Raw genomic sequence first — 27402 nt, forward strand, 5'->3', positions numbered from 1 at the left:
TCCACTGGTAGTCGTGGAACAAGGAGTAAGCTGCAGTTCTTGCCCTGGGGAAATTGGAATCTTTATTCCAGCCGATAAGCAAGACTTTTGAATAAAATACTTTCTTTGACTGATTTGGTACGTGAGAAGACTAGAATTGGGCCAGTATATTCAAGTCTCTTTTAAAAGCTTATGTCTAAAATGTAATGTTTTGCTAACATTTGTTTTTGGACTATAGTACTTCAAGAATGGAGTGCATTTTAAAATATACGTATAAAATCAGTGCCAGTATTTTCTGCTTAAGTTTTTTTTTCTTTTTACATATTCCCTCATGTTTAAAATGTCTGATCTGTTGATCGTTTTTACCTTGCTCAGATTAATCTTTTTTTTTTTTTTAAGATTTTATTTTTTCCTTTTTCTCCCCAAAGTCCCCGGGTACATAGTTGTGTATTTTTAGTCGTGGGTCCTTCTAGTTGTGGCATGTGGGACACCGCCTCAGCATGGCTTGATGAGCGAGCGGTGCCATGTCTGCACCCAGGATTTGAACTGGTGAAACCCTGGGCCGCCGAAGCAGAGCATGGGAACTTAACCACTTGGCCACGGGACTGGCCCCAGATTAATCTTTTTTTGTCAATAATCTCTTAGGGTCTTTCTTAGAGAAGCTCTAAGAAAATCCTTTACACACATATTATTCTGTTACTTGATATAGGAAAAACAGTAACATAAACTAAATTGTAAAAATTTCTTTACCCGTGTTCTCCAGCACTTCTTTCCATTACCATTTTCCTCACAGCAGATCCTAGGACTGTTTCTGAAGTTCTAATGTAGTTGATTTGAATGTTAGCAAGAGAATAAATGACCAATTGATGCCTAAAATTATAAATAACGACTTAGTTCAAATGATCATATTAGTTATCGAAAGTTACTTTGTTTATAATATGGAAATTGTAATAGTAGACTCTTATGTAACATTAACAACAGAAGTAACTTCTTAGACAAGTTTTTCCATATTGGATGGTGATTCCTCCCTCATACCCACCTTGGAACTTGGTCAGCTAAACCAGCTGACAGAATAGGGAAACTAGTTAGTGAGGATCTCTGGTTACCTTTAACAATTAACTGGTCTATCCATTTGTATACTGAGATAAGAAGAGGTTATTAATGGATGATTTAGGATTTAGATGGAAAACATTCATGTCCTTTTAGTGTTCCCCTATGCCAAAGGCATTAAGATCCCTAAATCACTCAAGATGACATTTTTTTTTTTTTATAAAGATTATTTTTCCTTTTTCTCCGCAAAGCCCCCCGGTACATAGTTGTATATTTTTAGTTGTGGGTCCTTCTAGACGCCGCCTCAGCATGGCTTGACAAGCGGCGCCATGTCCGCACCCAGGATCTGAACCGCAAAACCCCGGGCCGCCAAAGTGGAGCACGTGAGCTTAACCACTCGGCCACGGGGCCGGCCCCCAAGGTGAAGTTCTATAGAAGCATTTTGTAATGAAAAAAATTTTATATACACCAAACTTTGTTTTTGATTCCAAAATAAGGCAACAGTTATTCTTTCAGAACCTTTATTTTGGACCCTAGCTCACCTCTTTGGGGGTTTAGGAGTATATGCAGGCTTTGTGTTGAGTAGCCAGAGGTGGCTTTATAGTAGGTCACATCCTGTTATCTGTACAACCGCCTGGAAAGACAGTAATGGCGTTACTCATGTTTTGCACGAGGAAGCAGGATCAGGAGATTTAGTGAGCAGTCCAAGGAGAAATAGCACAGCCGGTCTTGTAAGGGTGTCTGATGCCAATGCTGGATATCTGTAACTGGGGGAATGAAGAAAATTAAGAAAAATAGAAGCTTCAGAGAAGTAGGAGAGAAATTAGGCTATTTTAGGGTAAAATTATCTTATTACCTGAAACTTACCTTTTTTTACAGTTCGTAAACTGCTTTTGATTCTCATCACAGTCCTGTAAGATAGCACGGCAGATATTACTCTCATTCTACAGGTGAGGAAACTGAGGTCTGAGGACTAGGTGTAGGTTAAGGAAAAGAACCCAGGTCTTCTGACCCTCACCCAAGGGTCTAATTCTACACATATGGGGAAAGACAAGTCTGACAGAGTGGTTCTCAACGCTGGGTGCACATTTGAGTCTCCTGGGGGTCCTGGGAAAGCACTGGTGCCTGGGCCACATCCTCAGATTGTCATTTAAGGGACCTGAGGTGAAACGTGGTCTTGGATGTTTGTGGATTCTGCCATGCAGTCAGGATTAAGAGACGCCCCTCTGATGGAAGGTCTGGTAGACTGAAGGTTAGGAAACCTGAGGGTTCAGACCAGTTGTGCAGTGACTGTGGTATTCTGGGCAAGACTGCTTAAGTGAGAATAGAAATTCACATTCTGCCTAAGAGTTACTGAAAATATAGAGAGAGAATTTTGAGAAAAGCACATTGAAAATAGTTTTTAAATGACAGAAAATCCTCTCTCCATGATCACTGCTGTTATGGGAAACATCAAAGACGTGACTTTGTTTAGTTTTTTGTTCTATCCAAAATAACTCACTGCTGTGTATTCATATAATAAAATAATATTGAAGTTTATTTCATTTCTAATTGGATTCCTTTCATGAATCTCGGGAGATTATATAAATTTAAATCAAACCTAGTGATTAAAACAGCAATATGATAAAACTGAAAATAGCAGCAAGAATCATGTCTTTACAGCTTTATCTCTGGTAACTAACACAATCCTTGTCACATAGGAGGTTCCCATTAAATATTAAATTAATAAGCTGAGCCTATTCTGTGAGTTGCATAAAGTTATTGTTAAAACATAATTAGTATGGTTTTATGACATACAAATTTTGAATTAATACTTAGAGCAATTTCATAATTGTTAATTAGTGAACTTTCCCTTGATGCCATCTGTTTTCTTGTAGGACCTCTACAAATCAGCCTTCTTCTATTTTGAAGGAACGTTTTACAATGATAGAAGATACCCCGAGTGCAGGGATTTGAGCAGGTAAGTTCCCAAGAGTCTCCTCCAAGTCTTTCCTGTTTCTAGTTCTCAAAATAATGCTATCTCCACAACTCCTATTAGTGGTCTCTTAAGGCTATTGCTTTGGGGTCAACCTTGAAAATATTTTCAAAGTTATTTCATCTGGTTGGCCTAGGTACTAATAATCAAAATTAATCAAAAAGTAATCGTAAATTAGTAATCCAATAAATTAAAAGGTTAATCAAAAATTTTTACTCGAAAAAGAAAATTTTCCTACTAAAGGCATAAATAGACCATTTCAAGACCTTTGCCAGCTGTCCGGAATTATTTTTTAAATGTATTATCTACTATTTTAGGAATTACAGTAAATCTTGTATTGAGCCTTAGATACATCTAAAAAAAATTAAATTCCACTTCAACATTTTATTCTTCTCTGTCTTCATATTTAGTTGATAGCAGTAAATTAATCTTTCACCATTTTTTCTACATGTCCAATGTAAACTATGATTTGTCCTAGATGAGTGTATATATATATGTAGGTATATATATATATAGTTGGTTAAGTACCTACATGAAAAATCTATATCTAGTATTAGACTGTACTTTTATTGTGTCCTAGCAACTAGAGTATATATGCCTATTTTTTGTTTATATAAATTCTTTTTCATTACAGCCTTTTGTATCTGTATTCTTTTTTTTTTTTTTTTTAAAGATTTTATTTTTTCCTTTTTCTCCCCAAAGCCCCCCGGTACATAGTTGTGTAGCCCCCCGGTACATAGTTGTGTATTCTTCGCTGTGGGTTCCTCTAGTTGTGGCATGTGGGACGCTGCCTCAGCGTGGTCTGACGAGCAGTGCCATGTCCGCGCCCAGGATTCGAACCGACGAAACACTGGGCCGCCTGCAGCGGAGCGCGCGAACTTAACCACTCGGCCACGGGGCCAGCCCCTGTATCTGTATTCTAATATAGCAGTTCTGAAACTTATTGGTCTCAGCACTCCTTTATACTGTAAATAGTAGACTCCAAAGAGCTTTTGTTTATGTGGGTTATAACTATCAATATTTTACCATATTAGAAATTGAACTAAAAAATATTTTAAATATTAACTAATGTAAATAATCCCAATACAGGTTAACAATTAACATTTTGTGAAAAATAACTTTTCCAAAATAAAATAACGAGAAGAGTGGCATCACTGTACATTTTCCATTTGATCTGAAGTGATAACACATCACGTAGCCTCCAGAAAACTGGTCATTTATGAGAGAATAAGAGCTTAAAAGGGCAAATGACATTTTAGGTTTATTGTAAGGATAATTTTAATCTCACGAACCCTTGTGGGGTCTCAGGAACCACACTTTGAGAACTGCTGCTGTATGAGTGAAGAAAAATTCAGAATTCCTAATTCCAACTTGTATCAACCACTTCAGTTTTCATCTCAAGATGGCAACTATCCAGTCATTCGAGGGAGCCAGGTTTTGTGCAGTGCTGCAGTCACACACCATCTTCTGTCACAGTGAGCTTTCTGTGGAGCAATGATACTTCTTCACCTTCCCCCTCAGAACCATCATTGAGTGGTCAGAGTCGCATGATAGAGGCTATGGAAAGTTTCAGACTGCAAACATGGAAGATTTCACCTTCAATGACTTGTATATTAAACTGGGTTTTCCTTACTTATACTGTCACCAGGGAGACTGTGAACATGTTGTTGTCATTACCGACATAAGGTAAGTGGCAGCACTCGGGACATTTTGTTCTTTGTTCTATTCTCTTCTTTATTTCACAGTATAAAAAAAACAGGTGTTTTTTTTTTTAAATAAGAGGAATAAAAGTAATCATTGCTGCCGCTTGGCTCGGAAGCAGCAAAAGTCAGTATCTGCTTTCCGTGCAATGACCAACTCTGCACCCATTTGCATCCTGTTGTTCATTGTTTGGAAAGTCTGTAATAAATTCTTTACTGTTTATTAGAAGGTTTTAGAAATCTGTAAATACTTTTAAAGGTATCTCCATTTGTATATTAGACGCTGTCAGTAAGGTAGTTGTCATCCACTTTGTATCTCCTGTAGGCCCTTTGCTTTACTAATTTAAAACTGTTTTTCTAGGTTCCTTGTCTTTTTGCCAAAATGTTGAAGGAGATAAAAAGAACTAAGGGAAGAGAAGAGTAATTCTAACGTTTGGCAAATGTGAAGTCTTGATGCTTTGATAGAGGTTTGAAGTGGGAAGAACTAAAGTAGTCTAAAATGAGATTGGGGATTAATCACACATGTTGTATAGCTGCTATCTCTCTTCCTCATGAACAGGGCTATTCATTTCCTCACTCAGGCAATCTCAATTTATGGAGGACTAATATATAGGAATGAGCTCTGCTCTTTCCCTGGTTTGATTCTTCTGAGAGGCCATTTTAAAGGTTTTTTGTGGAGCAATGATATACCCAGGCTGTTATTATCCCACTAATAGGAACTGCTTTTAGAAAGTCCCTGCTTTTACTTTTCTTGCATCTTAGTGACCACTCTCCAAAAATTTACCTCCTGTGCACTCATTCTCAGGAAGCTACCATAGGAAGTACTTCACATGAAGACTAAACCTTAAAAAAGAAAAACATGGAATGCAAAGCTGAATAGATAAGACATAAAAGGAACTCAGTGATAGGAAAGAGAAGTCCCAGAATGATGGTTGGATAGCAGACCTAGAGAACAGCTTAGTCCAGAGATTGGAGCAGGACGGGGGACCCAGGAAGGATTTCTAGAACTGCTAGACCTCCCATTGGTGCGTAACCCACGTGGAGAGAACAGGGAACTGAATTAGTGACAGGTACACTGAAACCTAAGCAAATGTAAACGTGAGAGAATTAGTAGCTGGAAAACATAGTGTTACACAATAAGAGGAACCCACAGTCAATTGTGTAGCTTAGGTGGAAGTAGTATTAACTCATCATAATTTAAACATTAAATTCTATTCAACCAAAGTTACAATAGTTCTGTAGAGGGGTGCTGAGGAGCTAAATTAAAAAGAAACAGTTAAGAATGGAAAACAGTTGCCCTAGTGGAAGAATTGATGAAGCAAGAGTCACGAGAGCACATACACCTCATGGATTTATATGACTTAATTATGTACGTTTCTTTCTTCAATAATGTGTTCTTTAAATGTTATATAAGCTGTTCTGTCTGCTTTTCCACTCACTGAAGGAGAATGTGCCTCAGAATAAGCATAAAATGGAAGACAGTCCACTTTTCTCTGATGATCTTAGTTTCCTTCCATTTCTTAGAGTGCAGGCATATTGCTGTCCAGTGTCATTCCTTAAACTCAAGGTAACTTGGAAAAACAATTTACACCTATTAAGCATTTGCAGTAGGATTTTCCTAAGTTGTTTTTTGAACCTAATTTAGAATACAAGTCATTGTTTTTTCTTTTGCTGAAGAATTTTAGTCCTGAGCTCACAGCAAACTTCTGTTGCTAATCTTCCTCTTCTTTTGCTTGAGGAAAATTAGCCCTGAGCTAACATCTCTGCCAGTCTTTGCTCTATTTTATATGTGGATCGCTGCCACAGCATGGCTGACAAGTGGTCTAGGCCTCTGTGAGGGATCTGAACCCGTGAACCCAGGCTGCCTAAGCAGAGTGCGCCAAACTAAACCACTATACCACAGGGCCAGCCCCAGAAAAGTCACTTTTATCTTACAGGTGGATTTTTTCATTCAGTGCCATTCCACAGTTTAATAGTTGACAAACTTAAAAGTTTAATAATCATTTTCTGGTGAAGTTGATATATTGCTGCTCTTTCTTACCAAAAAGAAAAATCAAGTTTTAGAACTGTCAGAGGCCTTTAGAATATTCTTATCAGCCCCTTCATTTTTCAGAAAAGAATCTGAGCATGGTTAAGGGATTTACCCAAACCCACTCAGCTCATTAGTGGCATAGTGGAGATTGACTTCCACTTAGAATTTTTTAATTCTGACACCTAAAACTAAAGTCCTACCAATTCACATTATACCAGGTGCCAGATTTGGATTCTAATAAGGGGGACAGTAAGCAACAAGAGCCATGTAGTAACACATAACCAGTTAATCTAGGTAAAATAGCTAGATAAAATAGTTAAATGAAACAGTTGCTCAAACTATGTTCCATAAAAAAAGGGGGCTGGCCCAGTGGTGTAGTGGTTAAGTTCATGTTTTCTGCTTCGGCAGCCTGGGGTTTGCAGGTTTGGATCCTGGGCGTGGACCTACACACTGCTCATCAAGCCATGCTGTGGTGGCATCCCACATAAAAATAGAGGAAGACTAGCAACAGATGTTAGCTCAGGGCCAATCTTTCTCACCAAAAAAAAGGTACGAAGTATCGAGCAAAGATTCTTTTGATGGAATACATTTAAGAAAAGCTGCATACAGTATCTCCCTCTTAGAGTTACAGTGCACACTATCATAAAGAGATTTGAGAAGTTCCACAAGAAAGAAAACATTGTTTAATCCAAAATGCTCTTTTGGAGATAGTGTTTTGTGGAAGACTATTTGGTCAAACCCAGTGTAACAAGTCAGTTTGTTCGTGTATCTTTGTAAGCAAAAATTTGAAAAATAGACCTGCTGTGTTCTTAATGTTGAGGTACAGATATATTTCTATACAGATCACAAAACCTGCACTTAGTATCTTCATTTATTTTCTCATGTACAAAAGGCTTGTGCATCGTGATGACTGCTTGGATAGGACACTTTATCCCCTTCTTATCAAAAAGCATTGGCTATGGACCAGAAAATGTTTTGTTTGTAAAATGTACACAGCCAGGTAAGTGATACCTATTTTTTGAGAAGTATTGGTTTTCATTTGTCAAGTACTTTTCCTTTTTGGTATTTCAGTTCTTTTCTATTCTGAATCTGAGGACTTATGCTTTGGGGTATAAATAATACAAAAGTGCTTTATCTAGTAGGGAAGTGCTGCAGGTCACTTTAGTAGGTTACACCCACGTTGTAAACAATAAGGAAATGAATTCCCACGTACAGTGGAAGTCTGGTGTAGGGCAGACTCTAGTTTGGTTGATACAATGCTCAGTGTCATCAGGGAGCCATGTTCTTTCTGCCTCTTGTCTGTAGTTTACAAAGTCAGCTTTTCTTCCATGAAAACCTAACAGCATTTCATATATGAGATCAAAGTATGGTTTTATAAAATTTTTGCTGTACATGATTCTGCATGTTTAGATTATTTCTTAACTGTGGATCAGAATCATAAAACCATTCAGAGGAAAAGGGAAGAATTTAGTATCATCAATTTGTTTTGGGCTCCTCGCTTACAATATGCTTTTCTAAATGATTAATAAGAAAACATAATTAATAAATTATTTATCAGATCAAAATGGAAATCAGGAAATGTTAAAGCATTCCATGAGATGTAGAATTGAGGTAGACCAAAACATAGCATTTTCATCTTACTATGACCAGTAACATCTCAGGCCAAAAAAAAAAGCAAGCCTCAGTTGAATAATGTTGCCCATATTCCCATTTGTATACACTCTAACATTTTTTTAGGTAAAACAGCTGGAGTTTCACATTAACCAGTAATAATTTACCAGTTAGAAAGATAAATTAAGCAAAAGTTTATCAGGCCTGTAGCATCTAATTTATTTTGGTTTTTCAAGATGGCCTATTAGAAGAAAACGATGTTCATATTAAAAGTTACTTGGGGTATAGGTATGTCATGGCAAAAGTATATGATGCTTTCAAATACATATCTATTATTATTCTCTACTTACCTTTAAAAAGTCTTTCAGAGAAACAGCTTTCTGCAGTGTTTCTGTTAATTGCCCTTTTGCCTTATGCAGTTTTGGTAGTGATATGTCTATATATATATAGAAACTCATATAAAGGATTATTGTAATGTATTAAGATAGAATGATAAGGCAATAGTGGGAATGTTATGTATACATATTACTACAGATCATAACTTACAGCATGTTAAAGCATGAGAAAGTTGATTGTAATGCTATACCTTTTTTTTTTTAACTACAGATGGGTGACAAACAATGACAGTTTTGCACCTGAGGACCCATGTTTCTTTTGTGATGTTTGCTTCCGAATGCTCCACTATGATTCAGAAGGCAACAAACTGGGGGAATTCCTCGCCTATCCTTATGTTGATCCTGGAACCTTTAACTAATAACAAGTGTACCCTTGTGAAATAACTACTCTTGGATGGTGACTTTATTTCCAAGAAATGCCACTACGGAGCAGGATCCACTTGAAACAATCAGCTAAAGTTACCACCGCCCCCCAACCCCCAAAGTTCAAATCACAGATTGTCTTACAAAGTAACTTGATTGCATTTAGATGTTTAGAAATAAATTAAATTACTTTAGTATTTATTCCAAAGTACAGTTTTCAGTTAGTGCTTTTTGCCCATTTTTAAGTGAGTTGTTTATCTTATTGAGTTGTAGGAGTGTTTTATATATTCTGAATATAAATACTTTGTCAGATACATATATTCTGATTTTCTCCCAGTCTGTGGCTTGCCTATTCATTCTGTATCCATAGTACGTTTTGCTCATCTATCATTAGCAAAATTCAATGAATAATACATCAAGTGGTGGCAGTTTTGAAAATTCTTTGAAGAATGTGAGAGCTACACCTTGTACCATTGAGGCTTCCAAGGTAAAGATGCTTCAAATATCTGTAATGAAAATAAGGGAGAAGTTAAGAATAAAAGTTTATTTAAAAAATACAGTATTAAGAATAGCTATTGTGTAATTTAATCTCACAGTGGGCTCTTTTGTAATCAAGTTAGGTTTTGTTTGGGTAGAATATAGACCACTGAACATTTTAATGAAACACTTCATGAATAATGAATATAAAAAGATCTTGAGTATATACTCATACCTTCACAGAAGTAACATTTAAATTGAAGCTTCACTTCTTGACAAGAACTTCTTGTGAATCACAAATGCTGAGTTTAAAATGTATGTTAATTTAACATTTTTATGATTTAGAAAAAATCACAGATTTTATGTAGTATGACCACTGAGACATAGTAAGTCCTGGGAATTGCTAGCTCTGGCTCACGTTCTTGAGCAGTAATACCCAGTATTCTTTTTGCAAAAAGAAAACAAACACAGGAGTTCCTCTGGCTCAGCTCTTCCATTCTTCTGGCCCCCTTACTATGAAAATCCTAGTTATTCTCTTCTATCATTCTGGTCCAAGGAACAACTTTGATACATTCCAAAGCCTAAATCATCAGAAAAAATTGTAGCTATTGAAATGTTTTTCTGGAAAAGTTTTTCGGTGGAAACTTTCTGTTTAAGACTTTTAGAAATGTTATAAAATAGTTCATTTTAAATGTGTAATATTTATATTTCACTTTCTCTCTTCTAGGTTGTCTTAAATGTGACTGAACTCCACATTCCCTGGATGACTAAGAACATTTACCATATAAATCAAAAACTGATGAAGACTGTCTAAGCCTGTCTGTCTGAAACATTGACAGTGAAATGTTTTATGGACTTAAATGCCACATAGCCGATTGAGTCACCTGGTGTGTAGAGGACAAGTGCCTGTTTCCGGTATGTCTAGTGGTGTTCTCAGTCACTGAGTAAGTCAGTACACTGGCTTATGCTACTGCCTCAATTTTTACTTTCATGTTTCCAGTTATGCTCAATTTAACAGACTGAAAATTCTGCTGGAAAACCATAGATTTATGCAATTTCCAAAAGTTCCACAGGTAAAAATGCATTTTCGCTTCCTTTATTTTTACACTGCATTCCTCATAGGTCTTGCATTAATTAGTATGCAAGGGTCTGTGCACTTTTATTCATTTTCATCATTTCATATTCTCAAAATGGCAAATCCCAGGAAGTGAACTGTCATAATGGAAGCATTAATACACATGTGGTGCCAATCAATTCATAAAAGAAAGATTGTCAGTTAAAACATTAACTGCTGTTGAAATTCTTGTTGTATCATTTATTGAGAATGTTATCCTGCTGGTTCTTAAGGTTAACTTTTTAACTGAAGTTACAAAGGCTCAGATACCTTTCTATTATCGTTTCCTGGTGAAATGTAGAAAGGAAAAGCTAACTAGGTTACTCCTAGAATTTGCCACTGTATCAGTTATACAGGTCTCCCACCAAGTTCAAGTCAAAAGAAGCTCCTAAATTTGAAATAGGCATAAAAGATGTCTTGAATCAGGGATTTTATAGCTGCGAAATTCAGTATTAAACACAACATGACTGAGTACATCTACAAAGAAAAAAGCAAATATGAAACTGTCATGAATTTTCAACATCCTCTGTAGTGTGAACCGAATTAGATTTTGATAAAATAGTGGATGGTCATGCATGAAATCACTACTTAGGTATTTATTTCCTTAAACATCTTTTTCAGGCTTCAGTATCCTTAAAGGATAATTTCACCTTTGTTCCATTTATCATTACATAGCACAAATATAAACACATTTCTACCTATAAAGAAGCTTCATTTCTTAAGGTGTAATGATGGGTTTGCTATTTCCAATAGATCATCCGTTCTCTAGCCAATGGGACAAAATAAGTTGTTAGCAGAGCCTTCGCTTTTGTATAGGACTAGATGGCAGACTTCATCTTGACCTGACATCTTGAGCCAGGTAAGTGTGTGTGGGTACACTACAATCAGTTAACAGCAAAAACTGGGTAAAATCAATCATCCTACTAAAACACAGGATATAACAGCAACTGTAAGGCTTTTCAAGCTATTTACACATACAAAATCCCGTTCAGGTTCTGTAATTCATATATTACATCTGAAATTTCTCCTAGGCAGCCGAGAAAAGCTTCCAACAGTTGATTCCGCTGGGTCATGCATAATTTACTTTTTTAAATGTTATCCAGTGGTTAAAAAGCACCAAGAAATAGGTGTTGTTTATACATACCAAAAAGAGTTGTTTTTTTGTTTTGTTTTTTTGTCTTTTTTGCTAGCTTCTCATTTAAATTATCCCCTAGTGACTTGTTCAGCTGTGGAGTTTTGACCAAATACACAAAGTGAGCCAATGCTCCTGAAAGTGGTAGTTATCTGTGAATCAACTTACAACAAAGAGAAACATTTCTTAAAATGAAGATTCAGATAAAAGAGAAGGCAACTGTGTTTTAACACTACATAAATAACTGGTTAGAGCAAGGTCAGCCCACACAAGCAAACAGATTATCGAGAAAGCTGCTATGTATCTCTCTAGAATTTGAATTTGCTGTGGTTTCTTGGTAAAACTATCTAGATCTGTTGGGTCACAGAAAAAAAGGGAGGAGGAATGAAAAATAACATTTCCTTTATTTTTATCATTTTGAGCTTACGTTTTAATTACCCTGTCTCCCCAAACAACACAATCTCTATGCCAAGTTAACCAAGAAATTACTCCCTTAGAAGCAAATCCAGAATTCCAACACACTTTTTGTAAATAGTAAAGAAGTAATTTACTAGTAGAGTTTGATAGAAAAATTCTTTAATCAAAACAAGTTTACATGTTGACACCTATGGCTTAACTAGAATAAATCTGTCCAAATTTAAATTGTATTAAGGACCAAACAGATATAATGTAATAGCAAGAGTTCCCTCGAAACAGTGGGTCCTAGAGACCTCTCGAAAGCAAAACACCAATTATTGAAATAATTAAAACTTTCCATCTATAGATGAAAACAATTATCCGAGAGATCAAAACATAAATGCATGTCACATGCAAACACTGGTATAAGCCTTTTCCCCATATTCATAATTTCAAAACATGAAAAGTCTTTCAGCTACTGAAAACCACCAACTGACCTAATATCCAAAATCTCTTAGAAATTCTGCGTGTTAAGTTTTCCGTAGATTTGTGTTACCCTCAGTTCGCCTGATTAGTCCATATATGAATATACAGACCATCACAGCACTCCTTTACTTGATCTGCTGCCTCGGAACAACGAATGATTCCGCTTTTTGCAAGCCTGTCACATGTATGATATAGAAATAAAAATTCCTTATGTTTCCTTATATAGTATTTACTTTTATTTACTGCATAAGCATCATGGCTGGTTTGTTCCCAATTAAAAAAATACTACTTACTGACTTCCTTAATGAGTGACTTTAAAAAATTCAGCAACTTGAGACATTCCTTGAAAAATAAACTTTTATCATTTAGTTTTCAGTTTCAGCTACTGGTGCCTATAAGGGCTCTTAGATGGTTGACCCCTAAAGCCAGATCCATTCCTATATATACCCATTCTGCTCTCTGCAGGTAAGTCATGTGACTCGAATTCCCAGCCACAAAACTAAATTACCTTCGAAAGTTCACGTGAGTTTTGTACCCTGTAGAATTGTCAGTTCCATGTCAGTTGGATAAAAGGCATACAGACCACACATTGTTACAAAGCAGCAGGAGAATATAGCACAATGTAGACTGTGAGATTAAAATTAACTTTTTGATAAAAGAACGGAGTGAGTACTTGTATAGAAGTAACATTTTATCTACCATAAAAATGCATAACTTCTACAAAACCCACAAACAGTGAAAAGACAGTCTGGTAAATCCAAGATTTGTAAAAACTATGCACAAAACCCACAGTATTTGGGAAAAAGAGGAAAGGTTTTTATACAAGTAGCAGTTTTAAAAATGTAACTTCTACTATCAATTACACATTAACATACACACACTAATTGAAAATATGCTACAACCAATGTCTGGAAAAGCAGTTTAACATTTCCTAAATGGATTTTCCCTCACATTTACTGTATAATGTAGCTGTTAATACTGCACAAGTACAATTAGCAATAACGTTTAATTACTTTTAAACTAAGATAAAGGGATTTTCTCCCTCAAAACAAGTTTTAAACATCAAAACCTATGCTTATAAAAATTTTAAACTTTCAGCAGTCTAAATATTTCAAATGAAAACCATTACAAACTTCTCAAATGTTCTTTATATTCCAGGTATGTCAAACTAGTTATCTAGCGTAGACTCCTTCAGAGATATCTCAGTCTCTCTCTCCTCACTGGATGGCCTACAGAACAGGGGGACAGAAAGGTGTGACAACTGGGATTAGGGGCTTTTTTCCTCAGGAGAAAAAAAAGACATTAAATGCATTGTTTTTTAAATCACCAAAAGATTAAAAAAAAACAAAATCTTGACTTTTTGTGTTCAAAATTTTGTTTTACCCTGTTGTGTCTTCTTCCCAAAGTAATATGCAGATCAAGCAAAATAACTCAGGGAAGCATCATGGCCCAGGCCCTTTCCATCATTTCTAGCTTTAAAATGAATTGTCTTTTACATGAAAGTGTTTCATCAGTGATACCAACATATTACAAACTTTAGTAGAAAGAAGGGATGATATACACACACGCAAGATTTTTCTGCATTTCGGAATTAGGGATGCTTGATTCCAAGTTCTTAAACAGAACAAACCAAGACTTGGGTAACTATAGTTCCCTATCTAGTTATTTTAGAGTGGGTACTATAATACAAAAGAGGCTGTGATTCTAGATCTGATTTTTGTATTATCGTGTCACAATTCAAGAAAGTATGAACATGAGTCATTATTAAAGGTGTATCAGTGAAAGGAGTACAAGGAAGAATAGTTCTTTTTTAAAACTGGATTCCTACCTAGCTCTCTTCCCTTGAATACGGTGGCAAATTAGTTATAAATTTTGCCCTTTTGATTTTTATCCTTCTTCCTGAATTCAGGGAGTGATCAAAATACAACCCCCTTTACAAACAACCTTGGAACAAGAATATGATTTAAAAATTAAACAAAAGCCCACATTACCACCCATTAAAACATGTCCTCACTTTTTCTTACTGCTGGCCTCATGGCTGTCTTTGCTGTCTTCATTGCTATCTCCATTATGTTGTGGTTGATTACTGTCTTGAGCATCAGATCCTCCATTTAGAGTCTTTGAACCTTTAGAAGGATCCGGAGGAAAAACTGTTAGATCTTCTAAAACTTTAAGATGGTCTCTCAAGATCCAAAATCAAAAATAAAACATGGCCCTGAAGTTTCTAATACTTAATGTATTTTATTTGAAATTACACTGTAATCCTTGTGATAGGTGAGGCACAATAAGAAGCAAGGTTACTACATATATCTGGGTACAAGAAGTAGAGTATTAATCTGATTATTCCATGTTACCATTATCAGGAAGACTATGGGTGGCACAACTCTTTAGAGCATTAGGATTTATTCTAGTTCTTAGAAAAAACAACTGTGAATCACAGTAAAATTTTGTATTTATCATTATTGGTATTTTAGAACAAAGTGTCAAAAGCAGTATTTCCTAATTAACATGATTTTGTGCCCTATTACTAATTAAACTATGAGGACTTCCCTGTATATCTTACTTCATTAACAAATCTCTAAGGAGATTCCCTATTAAATGAGTAAAAAATTCCAACTCCTTTGGAATGCTGGTTTCTAGATTAAGCAGCTGTTGCTAAGACATTTAATAACAGGAATTAGAGGCTGGATAATGGTACCATGCTTTTAAGAGTGTGTCAGAGATACATCCTAAAATATTTATGGTTGAAATGGCGTACCTAGAACTTGCTTCAAAATAATCCTCAGGGGTGTCAGAGAGAAACTTGACGGGGGTATGAAAAAGCAATGATCGTCTATCGATAATTGCTGAAGGTGGGTGATGGGGACATGGGAAGTTCATTTCTACTTGTGTGTAGGTTAGAAATTTTTCCTAATTTAAATGAAAAGAGGATTAACAACCACTACAAGTAGTAGTATTTAACTACAACTAATTTAAACTTGATGAGAACTTAAACTGGATTAAAAAGCAGAAGCTAAGGTTGAGCACTTTACTACATTCTGCTAAATGCTTTGATTTTTTACGTCATTTAATGTAGATAAGGTATTAAGCAGATTGTACATCAAAGCCATTTCTAAGAAGCAGTCCCTGTGAAGGATTTATTCCCACTTACCTGTTTGTTCCTTTTCTAGTTTTTTGTTTGGCCCTTTCTTCCCTGGATCTTTGGTTTTATTTGCTTCCTCATGCTGTCTTTGTTCGGCAAGAGATTTATTCAGCACTTGTGTGATCACAGAATCTCCTTCACCAACCAAAAACATGTTCTTAAACTTGTTATACAACATTGTAGACTTTTCCATGATAACCTGACTAACTTTGAATCGCCGTATCTGAGAAAACAAAATACACATTCATAATTGTTTTCCTGATTTTTTTAAAGTTACTTTTTAATGAAGTGGTGATAATAAGGAAATTTTAAAATTTCTGCATAACTCCACATCACTTACTTTTTTCAGTGTTGTAATCATCTCTGTGTGTTTCTGAGCTTGCTGCATTGTGACCTGAAGTGAAGCGAGTTCATCCAAGGCCTCAATACATCTGTTCACATCCTTCATGACAAAACAGTGATTTCATAACTGTTAATCACCACAACCTATATAATCTATTTCTAAAGTTTATTTTTCAAATCTCAAACAAGGCAGTTAAAAATAACCAGTAATAGACCCTGTTACCTTAAATTTACACATACTTATAAAAATCTTGTGAGAAAATAAAATATGAAGCTATAAAAGCAGCACTGTATTTTTAAATGAGGTATTAAACACTTACGAGGTTATCAATTTTGAGTGAATTTTTTATTTCAGCATGTATCCTTTGAAGTCGAGAATCCATTGATGTTTCTATAAATTAAAATGTGAAACACAGTAAATAGTTTTTCCAAACCCAATATTTCTGTATCATCTAAGCAAAATATAATGGAAAGGTTTGGTGAATTTTAACAAATGTTCTTAGTAGTCTGCCTACGTCACGAAGAAGTTATCTGGCATTTTTACTATTTGGTTTAGGAAAGTCACATTCATCATATAAGCAAAAAGAAGTCTAGCTGCATATGTTTCTAAAATAAGCAGTCTGCAACCTTAAACACCTGCTTCACCTTACAAGTTTGACCAAAAATAGAAAATCTATCTGAAACCATCTGTCAAAAATGGGAAAACATGTAGCTTTTGGCAATGTTGCAAAAATTTGACTTCATCAGATAATGAGCATTAACACGACTCCTTAGCATCTTCACCTGATTACAGTTAAAATTCAATGCAATGTATATAGAATCCATTAGGGTTTGAAAAAGTCTATTTGTAGGATTTAAGAACATAAGATGACTGATTTCAAAACTTATACATGAAAAATTAAGTGTCTATAACTTCCTATGTTTAACATAATTTTATACATTTTAGAAAATGAAACAACTAACCTCGCTTCTTCTCCACTTTCTTTACTTCTGGCTTCTTTCCTTCATCTTTATTCTGCCTATCAAATGTTAACACAAATATTTCAAAATATTGGAACTCTGTGATGGATTACCAAATGCCCACAATCCCTTAAGTAAAAGTTAAAATTTAAGTCAGTAGCCTAGATCACAAAGAATTGACTGATTTTTAGAATGCTGCAATGCCACAACATTAGTATTAACTACTGTAAGTATAAAACTCAAAACATGTAAAAATTAACATGCTAAAATAAATACTCTAACAATATAATTTTTCAGTAGCATCACAAAATAATTTTAACAGTCATCATGGTGAAGTTTTTTCCCAGCAACAGTGTGTTGTTAAAAGACCAATCTCGTGGTCAATGGTCAAACAGGTCATAGTGGGAAAAGAATGCCTTTGTTTCATAATTCTACATCACAATTATTTTTAAGAGTAGCAGTTCAAAATAGACTGATTTAATTGTTCCCACATCTCCAAAGGATAGATAATTGAGAGGTGTGAAGTCAGTTTCAAGGTTAAATAGTTTATATTAAAATAGTTTCTTTGCCAATATATCAAACTTAAATGACATTCACTAACATTTACATGTTTCACAAATAAAATTACCGTTTTACTGTAAATCACAAAAATAACCATTTAAAAATGAATTCTTAATCATTTCTAGTACCTTGGCTTGGAGTTCGGGCCCTATTATAAACCAATTCAAATAGACAAGAACAAAAAAAATATCTAAAAATCAGTTTGTTTTTTTTTTAAAAAACTTTATTTTAAAATTTTGGTTACAGTTTCATTTTTGTTTTCTTAACAAGTCTACTGTTTAATCTCTCAGGATTAAAAAAACAATTATTAAGATTCTAAAGAATTAAACAACAAAGGAATGTCAAGGGAAGGGCGCAGCTGCCCCATTCTCTAGGGTAGTATAGCTATTCCAGTTTAACACCTAGCTTAAACAAAATGAAGTTTTATATTTTCTAAATGAAATAATGTACAACCACCGTCTTCATCTGACCTTATTATAACTTCCAAACACAAAGCTTCATTTTAAGCTTGGTAAAAAAAAACTTAACAGGAATGATGGCCGACCTTAGTATGTAGTGTGTACCTTACAGGAAGTTTTTTTTTTTTTTTTTAACAATCATAACACAGTAATAATGCCATTAATGAAGTCCTCAATTTAGAATCTGGAACATTCTTCCATCAAGGGGGGGGAGGGGGAAATTCAGTCCAATGAGTCTGTCTCAAGATCTTCATCTCTTGTTTGCTCCACTTGTATTCTCTTTTCAGTAACTGGATTAATGCTTTGAGCCCAAAATGAGATATATTTTTTATTACTGTAGATTACATGTTGTTTGGCTGGGAATACAATACAATAAACTTTATTTTGCATAATGCATTTCACACAAGCTGCATCTGAAATGCTTTACAGAGCAAAACTGTCCAAGTACAAAGTTTTGTAATAACAGGAGAAGGAAAGAAAACACAAATATTAGAATTTGAGAAAGTTACATTCGGAGGACATTCAAAAGAAACTGAAACACATAAAGATAACTTTGAGATACTGAAGAAGGGTTGGGCTAGATTAGTAAATCAACAACTAATTTTATATCTTAATTTGGGAGCATAATAAAGTTAAAAGCAACAACACACAGTCCAACTTTTCAGTGAAAGGATAGAAGAGGGCAGGTAACAATTTCAATATTTACAGAAATGATCAAAATCTAACAATTAGAGGGAGTAACATTTCTGACTGTTAGATCAATTTTTAAATTACTCCCTCAAGCAGCTCAAACTGCTTATATATCCTCCAAACAACTAAGAAAGCAGATAGTCAAATGCTATACTTGTAAATAAAGAAAAAGTACAAAATTATTTAAGAATACTTTAAAGAGTTTCACTGCTTATCATTAGGTTTGTCTTAGTAACCTAGAACATGTTTCTAAAATCACCACCTCACGAAAACAAAATAAACAAATTTTAGTGAGAAAAATGCAAGGCGCTTCACAAAGAAACGCTTGTCAGAGAAAGAACCCCAAAGGGACAGTCTAAAGATAACTAGGAAAACAAACATAACAACACATGAAGCGTAATCATCATTGCCATTGCTGTTTTCCTTCTAATACACTTATTTTATAGAGTAAAATTAAAGGGGAAAGAAATTCCCCCATGCTAAGTATATGTTGTCTCCAAGTATCAAAACTTAAAAGAGAAATCAGCTTGGAACTTGATTTACATGGCACACATCTAATGCAAACCCTGTCAGCCTTTTAGATTTACTTTTACTGGCTTCTTGGATTTCCAACTGTGCTCTTCTTATTTTTGGCTGGTCTTTTGGGGGAGGCCTGATGGTGGTATGAAAAATAAGGATATTTCTTTCTCCACCAATATATTATCACCACTCTCTGTATTTAACACTATACAAGTAAACAGTAGAGGATGAGGCCATTTTCTGGAAAGCCACTAACAGTTAAATCCATCTGCACTTTCAGATTAAATTAAAAATAATTCACAGGGTGATTACATCAGTGAATTTCATCCTCTTACTCAGAAAAGAATGAAGACTGAAACACGATTATCATATACTGAAGATGTTCTTCTAACACAAAGGAAGAGTTGCTTCTTTAAAAGGCTTCATAAGGTCTGGAAAATGAGATTCTACTGTTTAAACATTTCATGCTAGCTTAAGAAACAAAATTTAGGAAACAATACTTACTGCTCAGTTTCCATTTGTTCCTCCTGCTTGCGTTTTCTATCTGATGCCTCTTTCTCATGTTGTCCTTTCAGCATATTCCTTCTGTGAGCAGTCTGAAAGTTTCTTCCACCTTTTCTCTTCTGTTTTGAGAATTAGGATGGATTTATGAGTTAACTGTTAAATCAAGTGACTAGTGCTTTTATGATTACAATCTTGGGAGAAAAAAGCAACTGGTTTTCTTAAGGAATAAATACTTAAAACTACTAATTTAGAAAAATCTCAGAATTACATATGTTGCTGCTATCTAAGTTTAACTTTCCCTTCTAGGCTCTAGAAGGACAATCAAATGATGCCAATGCTAACCACATAATTACTTTTATGGATACGTTCAACTACAGCAATCCTATAAAGAAATACCACGTGAAGCTTGGATGAGCTGTTGCTAACCTTTTTACTGTTCAAGGAATTTCATTGAGATTTTTACAAACTACACAATTACATCAGTGGGTTTGAGAGCTGGAAGGGACTCAGATCATATAGTCCAATCCATTCCACTGGACAGATAAGAAAATGACAATGCAAAAGGTCAAACAATTTGCCCAATGTCTCAATTCCAAATCCAATGACCTACCAGACAACTGCTTCCTTGAACCCTTAAGAGATTAAACTGGAACAAAAATAAAATCTATTTTCTGCACAATAGGAGTAATGTTCTTTGGTTAAAATGAAGTATGTTCTTTGGTTAAAATGAAGTACATCAGGCTGTTTGCCTCTACACTATGATTTTTGACTTAAGGACGTGTTTACTGATAAGTAGACTGCTCATCCTATTCGATTTGAAAATTTTTGGCTTCTAAAGTACTAACGAATCAGATAAAAATAAACAAAAGATGTACACAACCCGGGTGTGTAGATCTGCAAGGCTATACACAAAACTTGTTTTTCTACAGAGAAGGATATGTATAGCTTTAATGAAATTCCCAAACTGTGGCATCGAAATAAAGTACCATTGATAAATGAACACTAAATAGGTCAAAAGAGTGGTAAGAGTATCACTGGGATAATTAATAGAAAAAAATATATATATATAATTGCACCTCTTTTATATCTGTCTTCCTTGCTCACAGCCTATTTTGCTTAATCTCTACTTTTCTACCTTTTCTAGGTGGGGTTTTGGAAGTTTATTATATAATATTTAATTTCCATTTCTTGTGAAAAGGTAAGAAATCTAGAATGTATTTTAACACAGCTAATTCAAGTTTATTCAGAAAGGTAAAGAAACTCAGTTTATAAAAGTTAGACTTTGAAAGACACTGAAAGTTTACTAAGATTAAGAACTAATAGGAATCTAAAAGTAGAACAAATATTTTATTGGGTACATAAAATGTTCTACCTTTTCACCTTCTTGATCGTCTCCTTCCTCTTCAGAATCAGAGGCTGATGTAACCCCTGTTTTAGCTAAATTTTTCCTTTTTGATTCAACTTCTTTCTTCCCCTCTTTTTTGTCTGGCTCTTTTCTTGGCTTATCTTCTTCCTTCTGGCCCTCTTCATCCTTTTTAAGCTGTTTTTTAGGTTGCTTTTCCTCTTGCCCTTTTTTCTTACTTTTTTCTTCTTCAGTTACCCTATTTTAGAGAGAGCAAGGGTGGACAATGAACTTTTATGTATCATTAATACTTCTCCTTCAACCATACTCTCCCAGTCAACTGAATAAGTATTTTGGATAACAATAAGCTATAATTTATTTTTTATTTAAGGACTAATTTAAAATACCTTTAAGTAAAATATAATGGAGTGTCTTTACCATCCAACCATAAAAGGGAAGAACCATCCTTTTCATATCCTTTTCATATAATAAATGAAAAGATACAAAAACTATAGTGCCATTAATGTAGCAGACAAGTGATTTTCCCATTTGTTTTCCAAGTTTTTTGTAATGTGATTTACTCATTGATAAAAATAACATGGAGTACCATCTTATATGCCAAGGTACTATTCTTGACTCTGGGGATACAACACTGTATAAAATGGATGATATCCCTGCATCTTATGGAGGTTATATTCTACATATTTATTATAAATTATGTTTAAAAAGTAGATACACTGGGAAAAAAGTTGCAGAAGTGAACTGTATATGATCAAATATGGTCATTTTAGAATTCAAAGAAATATCCCCTGCAAGGGCAAGGCTCCCAACTTACACATACAGTGGTAAAATATATGGCCAAGTAAGCATAATATCAAACAGGGCTGAACTCACTGCATCTAAGCATTCCTATCACCACTGGATTTCACTGACATCACTAAACAGGTCAAACTACAAAAACTGCTCAGTAATCCTAGTATTAGTATTGGATGATATTTATGCTGTGTACAGCAGAAATTAACATGAGTATTTATGTTATGACAGTAGGCTCTAGAAGGACAATCAAATGATGCCAATGCTAACCACATAATTACTTTTTATGGATACGTTTAACTACAGCAATCCTATAAAGAAATACCACGTGAAGCTTGGATGAGCTGTTGCTAACCTTTTTACTGTTCAAGGAATTTCATTGAGATTTTTACAAACTACACAATTACATCAGTGGGTTTGAGAGCTGGAAGGGACTCAGATCATATAGTCCAATCCATTCCACTGGACAGATAAGAAAATGACAATGCAAAAGGTCAAACAATTTGCCCAATGTCTCAATTCCAAATCCAATGACCTACCAGACAACTGCTTCCTTGAACCCTTAAGAGATTATTAAACTGGAACAAAAATAATTCACTTTTTATCTTTTCAGAAACTTTTTTGTCACATAACTATCATTGGGTATGCTTATTTTCAAATGTCATATGGGTTTCACCTTTTAACTGATAGAAGGAAAAGCATGCAACTAAAATCATTCAACTTTCTTCAATATTTCCATGTATGTAAATACTGTGATAATCAATTTCATGGAGATGGGAATAGACAAATAAATATAAACAGCATTTTTATGGCTCTTAAATAGATATTGACCAATTGCCTCCCCAAATTGTTACTCCCTTACAGAAGGAAGCAGATATTAAAAATGCAAATACCCTTTGACCCAGCAGCTCTGCTTTGAGAAATGTCTTCTAACCAATACATTTGCACATGTACAAAACAATAGATGACAATGTTTTTAAAAGAATGTATTCATACATGGGATAGATCTTAAGAATCGTGATACATACACAGTGGAATACCATGCAGCTGTTCTTTTCTTTTTTAAACATAAATTAAAAAGTCTATCATAAGGTCTTAAGAAACGGGATTATTATTTCGAGGTTTTTTTAACATTATCAAAGCAGAGAATTCCCATAAACCATAACTATCACTGCTTGCTACAAATAATGAGTCTTTGCCCACTGGTCCTCCTTACTTCCTTCAGACTTCGCCATACTAACAATTTCCCTTTCTAATAGGTCAAGGTACAGAAGGAAAATTGTATTTGTAAATTTCTTTAGTCTTTTAATATATGTTAACACAAGCGAAAACTTGTGCTAAAAATGCAAACACAACCCCAGACATCTCAGCGGCTTATAACAAATATTTATTTAACATGAGGATTATGAGACAGTTTCAGCTCTTCTGGGCTCTGTTCTACTGTCTTATCATTTCAAGACCCACTGCAAAGAAGCTGTCACTAACAGATACATGCTATTCTCATGGTGGAAAGCAGAGGTTTCAAAAGAGCTTAAATAGTTGAGCTCTGCACTCCACTGACTTTATGCCCAGATACACAGCCAGGAGTAGCTACAGTCAATGCCCAGCCGACATATAGCATAAATAATAAATCAATATTGTAGACTACTGCTATTTTGGGGTTGTCCATCACCTTAGCAAAAAAGCTCAATTAACAGAGAAATTGATACCAGTAACAAAAACCTAAAACATGTGACAATGGCTTTGGTACTGGGAAATTGAAAACCTTAATATTTTACTATACAATGGGTAAAACTGTCACCTAAAAGAAAATTTATTCAGTGACCTTGTTTATGCTGGCATCTTTAGCTGGTTACTATCAAGATACTATTTTTTCCTGTTTTTTTCTCCCCAAATACCCCCAGTACATAGTTGAATATTTTAGTTGTGGGTCCTTCTAGTTGTGGCATGTGGGATGCCACCTCAACATAGCCTAATGAGCGGTGCCATGTCCGCACCTGGGATCCGAACCAGCGAAACCCTGGGCCGCCGCAGCAGAGCGTGTGAACTCGGCCACGGGGCTGGCCCTAGCAAGATGCTTTTGATAGGGCACTTCGAGAAAGAGATGAGTTCAAAAATAATAGGATGACAAAGGAGAACTTAAAAATTTCAGTGTTGAAAGTCACTTCCACCCTGTACAAGATTTTCACATTCAGACAAAGACTGGGGTCAAAGATCCAATAAGGGTATAAGCTGCCAGCCTTTCCTTAAGAATTCAAATTGGGCTACTTTGATCCTTCAGATGGACAATTGGTTCTAGGAAAAAGAGAGCAAGGGGTCTCTTCTGAGGAGAACCTGTAAATTCAAGGTGCCTGTAATTAAGTATAAAAAGATAAGCATGTCTGGTGATGTACACTCACTGCACATGAAGCTGAGTAGAATGAAACAGACACAACCCCAACAATGAAGTGTTATTACCAAAAGTGACACCAGCCTTCATCAAAAGAAAGTAATGGAGATCTAAAAAGGAACCATGGGACCCCAACTCCCTATAGTTTGAAAGCACACTGAGAAAGTAACTCAGCTGAGAAAGGGTAATGTTCTCCAAGACCTTTTCAGATGCAACAAAAGATGATACTGAAAAAGCAGAGAACTCTCAGAGGAATCAGCCAAAAGCCATGGAGAAATATGGACTAGGAAGATGCTTTCAGGGAAAATTGAGGCCCAATCAAGGGCACATTCCTTATATCTAAAATATGGGGCTCTCACAATATTTTCCCAGCATTCAGATTTCCTAGGGACAATGACTGCTGTGTGCCTCTTGATCTTGTCCTTTCCAAATGGAAGTAGTACTTATTTTGATTCCCCATCCCACATCTACATGTATGTATGAAGGTGAGAAGGGAGCAGATACTTGTATTTCTAGTTCCAACATAAAGCCTTGATCATGAAATCCTAGACTTTCTGCCTGATGCTATGATCAGACATCTTACTTACAGAGGGGATGAGTGAGATTTATTTGTCATGTTTGGAAACAAAACCCAACTCACCTGCATGTACCTAATTTCTTAATTTCACTGCAGTAGTTAAAACCATGTTGTAATTTTGTGCCACTATTTTTGAGAATACTTTAACAGTTAGCTTGGTAGTAAAATAAAATTCTTCAAACATATTTTGGTTGAAAAGTACCAACACTCCAGTATTCTGTAACTAAAATTTCCTATAAAAATGTTTCATTCAAAACACTGTAAATACATTTTTAAATAACATACTTACTTGAGCCTTCTCTATACAATCTTTAAACACAAAAGCTACAAAACATTTTGCTCTCGTTGTCTAAATATACACTCCTTCTGGTGAAGTTTCTACCCAGAAAAGCCAACATAAACAAGATCCATATGGGGAAAAGTGTCAAGGAAAAAAACCTGATTATTTTGTTGACAACTAAGTAGTTATCATTCAAAAAATACTTTAAAATTTTAAATTTACAAAAATAATTTTAGTGTTATTTTAAAATAAAACTTATTCTGGAAGAGCTAAAAAAGATTTGTGGAAATTCCTTCAAAAATACTTTGTCTAAAATTTCCTTAAACATACAATCTTGCCCAATTTCCCTATTACAGATTTTACCCTGCATTATATCTAACTATCTTTATATCCTATATATGAAGAAAATGTCTTAATTAATGAAATCACATCAGATTTTTCCTGATTCCCCAATATTACCTTTTACATAATAAAAGTTTTTCAACAGTTTTCCCCATAATTTTTAGAAATAGAAACTGTAATAGCAACAAACATCCTGTAAAATAAAAGTGGTAAAAACACACAGAAAGTTATACTTATTTAAAGTGAAATGTCTCATTTATTAAGTAACTAATTATACGATAAAAATAAACTCACATGTCACTCTCTGAAGGACAGGGCTGTTTAACCATTTTGGGTCTGCCTCTTGGTTTTGGAATCTTGACTTCTGTAGCTAACATTCACAGGAAAAGAAAATTTGTAACTACCAGCTTTCCCTTTATGATGGAAATCTCACATACAAAGATTACAAATGATATACTAAGAATATTTGTGGTTTATTACAATTATTTTAAGTTTTAAAGATAATATCCCCCCAGTAGTTTAAATGAGCAACAGAAGAAAACTGAAAGAGGCACATCAACAGAATAACTTTCTTGTCCTTCGTATGGCTGAGAGGGCTTAAAAGAACACCCTTCATTGTTGTTTTAACAGGAATATCACAAAATTCAACTTTATTATAGACAGCAGGACTTACACCCAATATTCATATGCATATTACAATATTATGTGTATATGTACATTCACATTTTTGAATTCACTGAATTTTCTACCACCACCATTAATTTGATCCATTACAATATTAAATTCCAACATAAAAATTACGTAAACAAATTCTCAGTTTTTTCTTTTCTTTTCTGGGTATTACTCATCTTACCCCTTATCAGCAAGAATCCTATTATGAAGTAGAAAAAAAAAACTGGCTCTATTTTGGTTAATTTTCTTTGTTTTTACTTTGTATTAGAGGCAGATCCTTCCAAACTATTTCCAATTTGCCAAATTAGGAAAATACTTTAAAGAGGCAGTGCTGAAGACAGCTGCATATTGTCAAGGTCCTAAACAAAGAATGCAATAATTGAAAATATTAATAGCTTTAATTATTCAAATGATGTTTCCCTTGCTTTCATTATGACTCCATTTGGAAAACTTGTATTTTCTAAAGTAAGAGGTAAAATCAACCTATCATTCATGGAATTGAAACCTCAACACAGCCTTATTTGCACCTATTAGAGGAAAATACAACAGGGATAAAACAGAAAATGAGAAAAGTCCCAAGCAATTATTTCATATTTAAATACTTTATTACACAGGACAGAAACAATCATGTTCATCCCCTTTGAGATTTGTGTATTGTACAGAACCAACTGCCTATCCACTTATTCCAAAGCAGCTGATGTACAACACTTTCATGGACTGGAATATTAATCAAAAGCCAGAGATTGAAACATTAAAAATCCTACCTGCAGGTCGTCCTCTTTTAGGACTCACTTTTAGATTAACAGACGCTGTTGCTGTTGTCACTACTCCTGCCTCCTCAGTTTCTACTTGTTTTTCTGCCTGAATCACAAAGATTTAATTAACGTATTCAGCAAATAGTAGGCATTTCAAGTTTAAATCAATGGCAAAAATACGCTACTCTAAGATAATGAGTTCAAGTATAAGCATAACTTCTATATGATCTTTATTATTTTTCAACAGTCAACTCCTCACAGAGTGACATCCCCAAACTTAGCTTATAATTCTCGTGAACAATTCTAGGAAACAAAAAATTTGACTTTTTATATATTCTGAACCTAA

General features: G+C 34.7%; 2 protein-coding genes across 7 annotated transcripts in view; one reads left to right on the top strand and one right to left on the bottom strand.

The window, feature by feature from the left end:
* Nucleotides 1–12904, top strand: part of SNAPC3 (small nuclear RNA activating complex polypeptide 3) — a 41232-nt gene extending 28328 nt beyond the window's left edge. The window contains exons 6-10 of one of the 2 annotated variants that reach the window (XM_044757061.2): nucleotides 2907–2989; nucleotides 4526–4690; nucleotides 7629–7736; nucleotides 8954–9592; nucleotides 10310–12904. In XM_044757061.2, the coding sequence (XP_044612996.2) occupies nucleotides 2907–2989; nucleotides 4526–4690; nucleotides 7629–7736; nucleotides 8954–9101 (504 nt within the window). In that variant the 3' untranslated portion in view covers nucleotides 9102–9592; nucleotides 10310–12904. The remainder of the gene's footprint in view (nucleotides 1–2906; nucleotides 2990–4525; nucleotides 4691–7628; nucleotides 7737–8953; nucleotides 9593–10309) is intronic. The other variant, XM_044757062.2, reaches the window with a different exon arrangement.
* PSIP1 (PC4 and SRSF1 interacting protein 1) overlaps nucleotides 12140–27402 on the bottom strand; it is a 38965-nt gene continuing 23702 nt past the window's right edge. Inside the window, exons 7-16 of one of the 5 annotated variants that reach the window (XM_044757053.2) lie at nucleotides 27066–27162; nucleotides 25924–25999; nucleotides 21259–21487; nucleotides 19887–20005; nucleotides 17158–17213; nucleotides 16515–16585; nucleotides 16193–16294; nucleotides 15862–16075; nucleotides 14725–14836; nucleotides 12140–13939 (exon numbers count right to left, since the gene is read on the bottom strand). In XM_044757053.2, the coding sequence (XP_044612988.2) occupies nucleotides 13879–13939; nucleotides 14725–14836; nucleotides 15862–16075; nucleotides 16193–16294; nucleotides 16515–16585; nucleotides 17158–17213; nucleotides 19887–20005; nucleotides 21259–21487; nucleotides 25924–25999; nucleotides 27066–27162 (1137 nt within the window). In that variant the 3' untranslated portion in view covers nucleotides 12140–13878. Of the gene's footprint in view, nucleotides 13940–14724; nucleotides 14837–15861; nucleotides 16076–16192; nucleotides 16295–16514; nucleotides 16586–17157; nucleotides 17214–17930; nucleotides 18610–19480; nucleotides 19814–19886; nucleotides 20006–21258; nucleotides 21488–25923; nucleotides 26000–27065; nucleotides 27163–27402 lie in introns of those variants that run through there. The other 4 variants (XM_044757057.2, XM_044757058.2, XM_044757060.2 and 1 more) reach the window with 4 other exon arrangements.

The sequence above is a fragment of the Equus asinus genome, chromosome 23 (assembly GCF_041296235.1).
Source record: "Equus asinus isolate D_3611 breed Donkey chromosome 23, EquAss-T2T_v2, whole genome shotgun sequence".
NCBI lineage: Eukaryota > Metazoa > Chordata > Mammalia > Perissodactyla > Equidae > Equus > Equus asinus.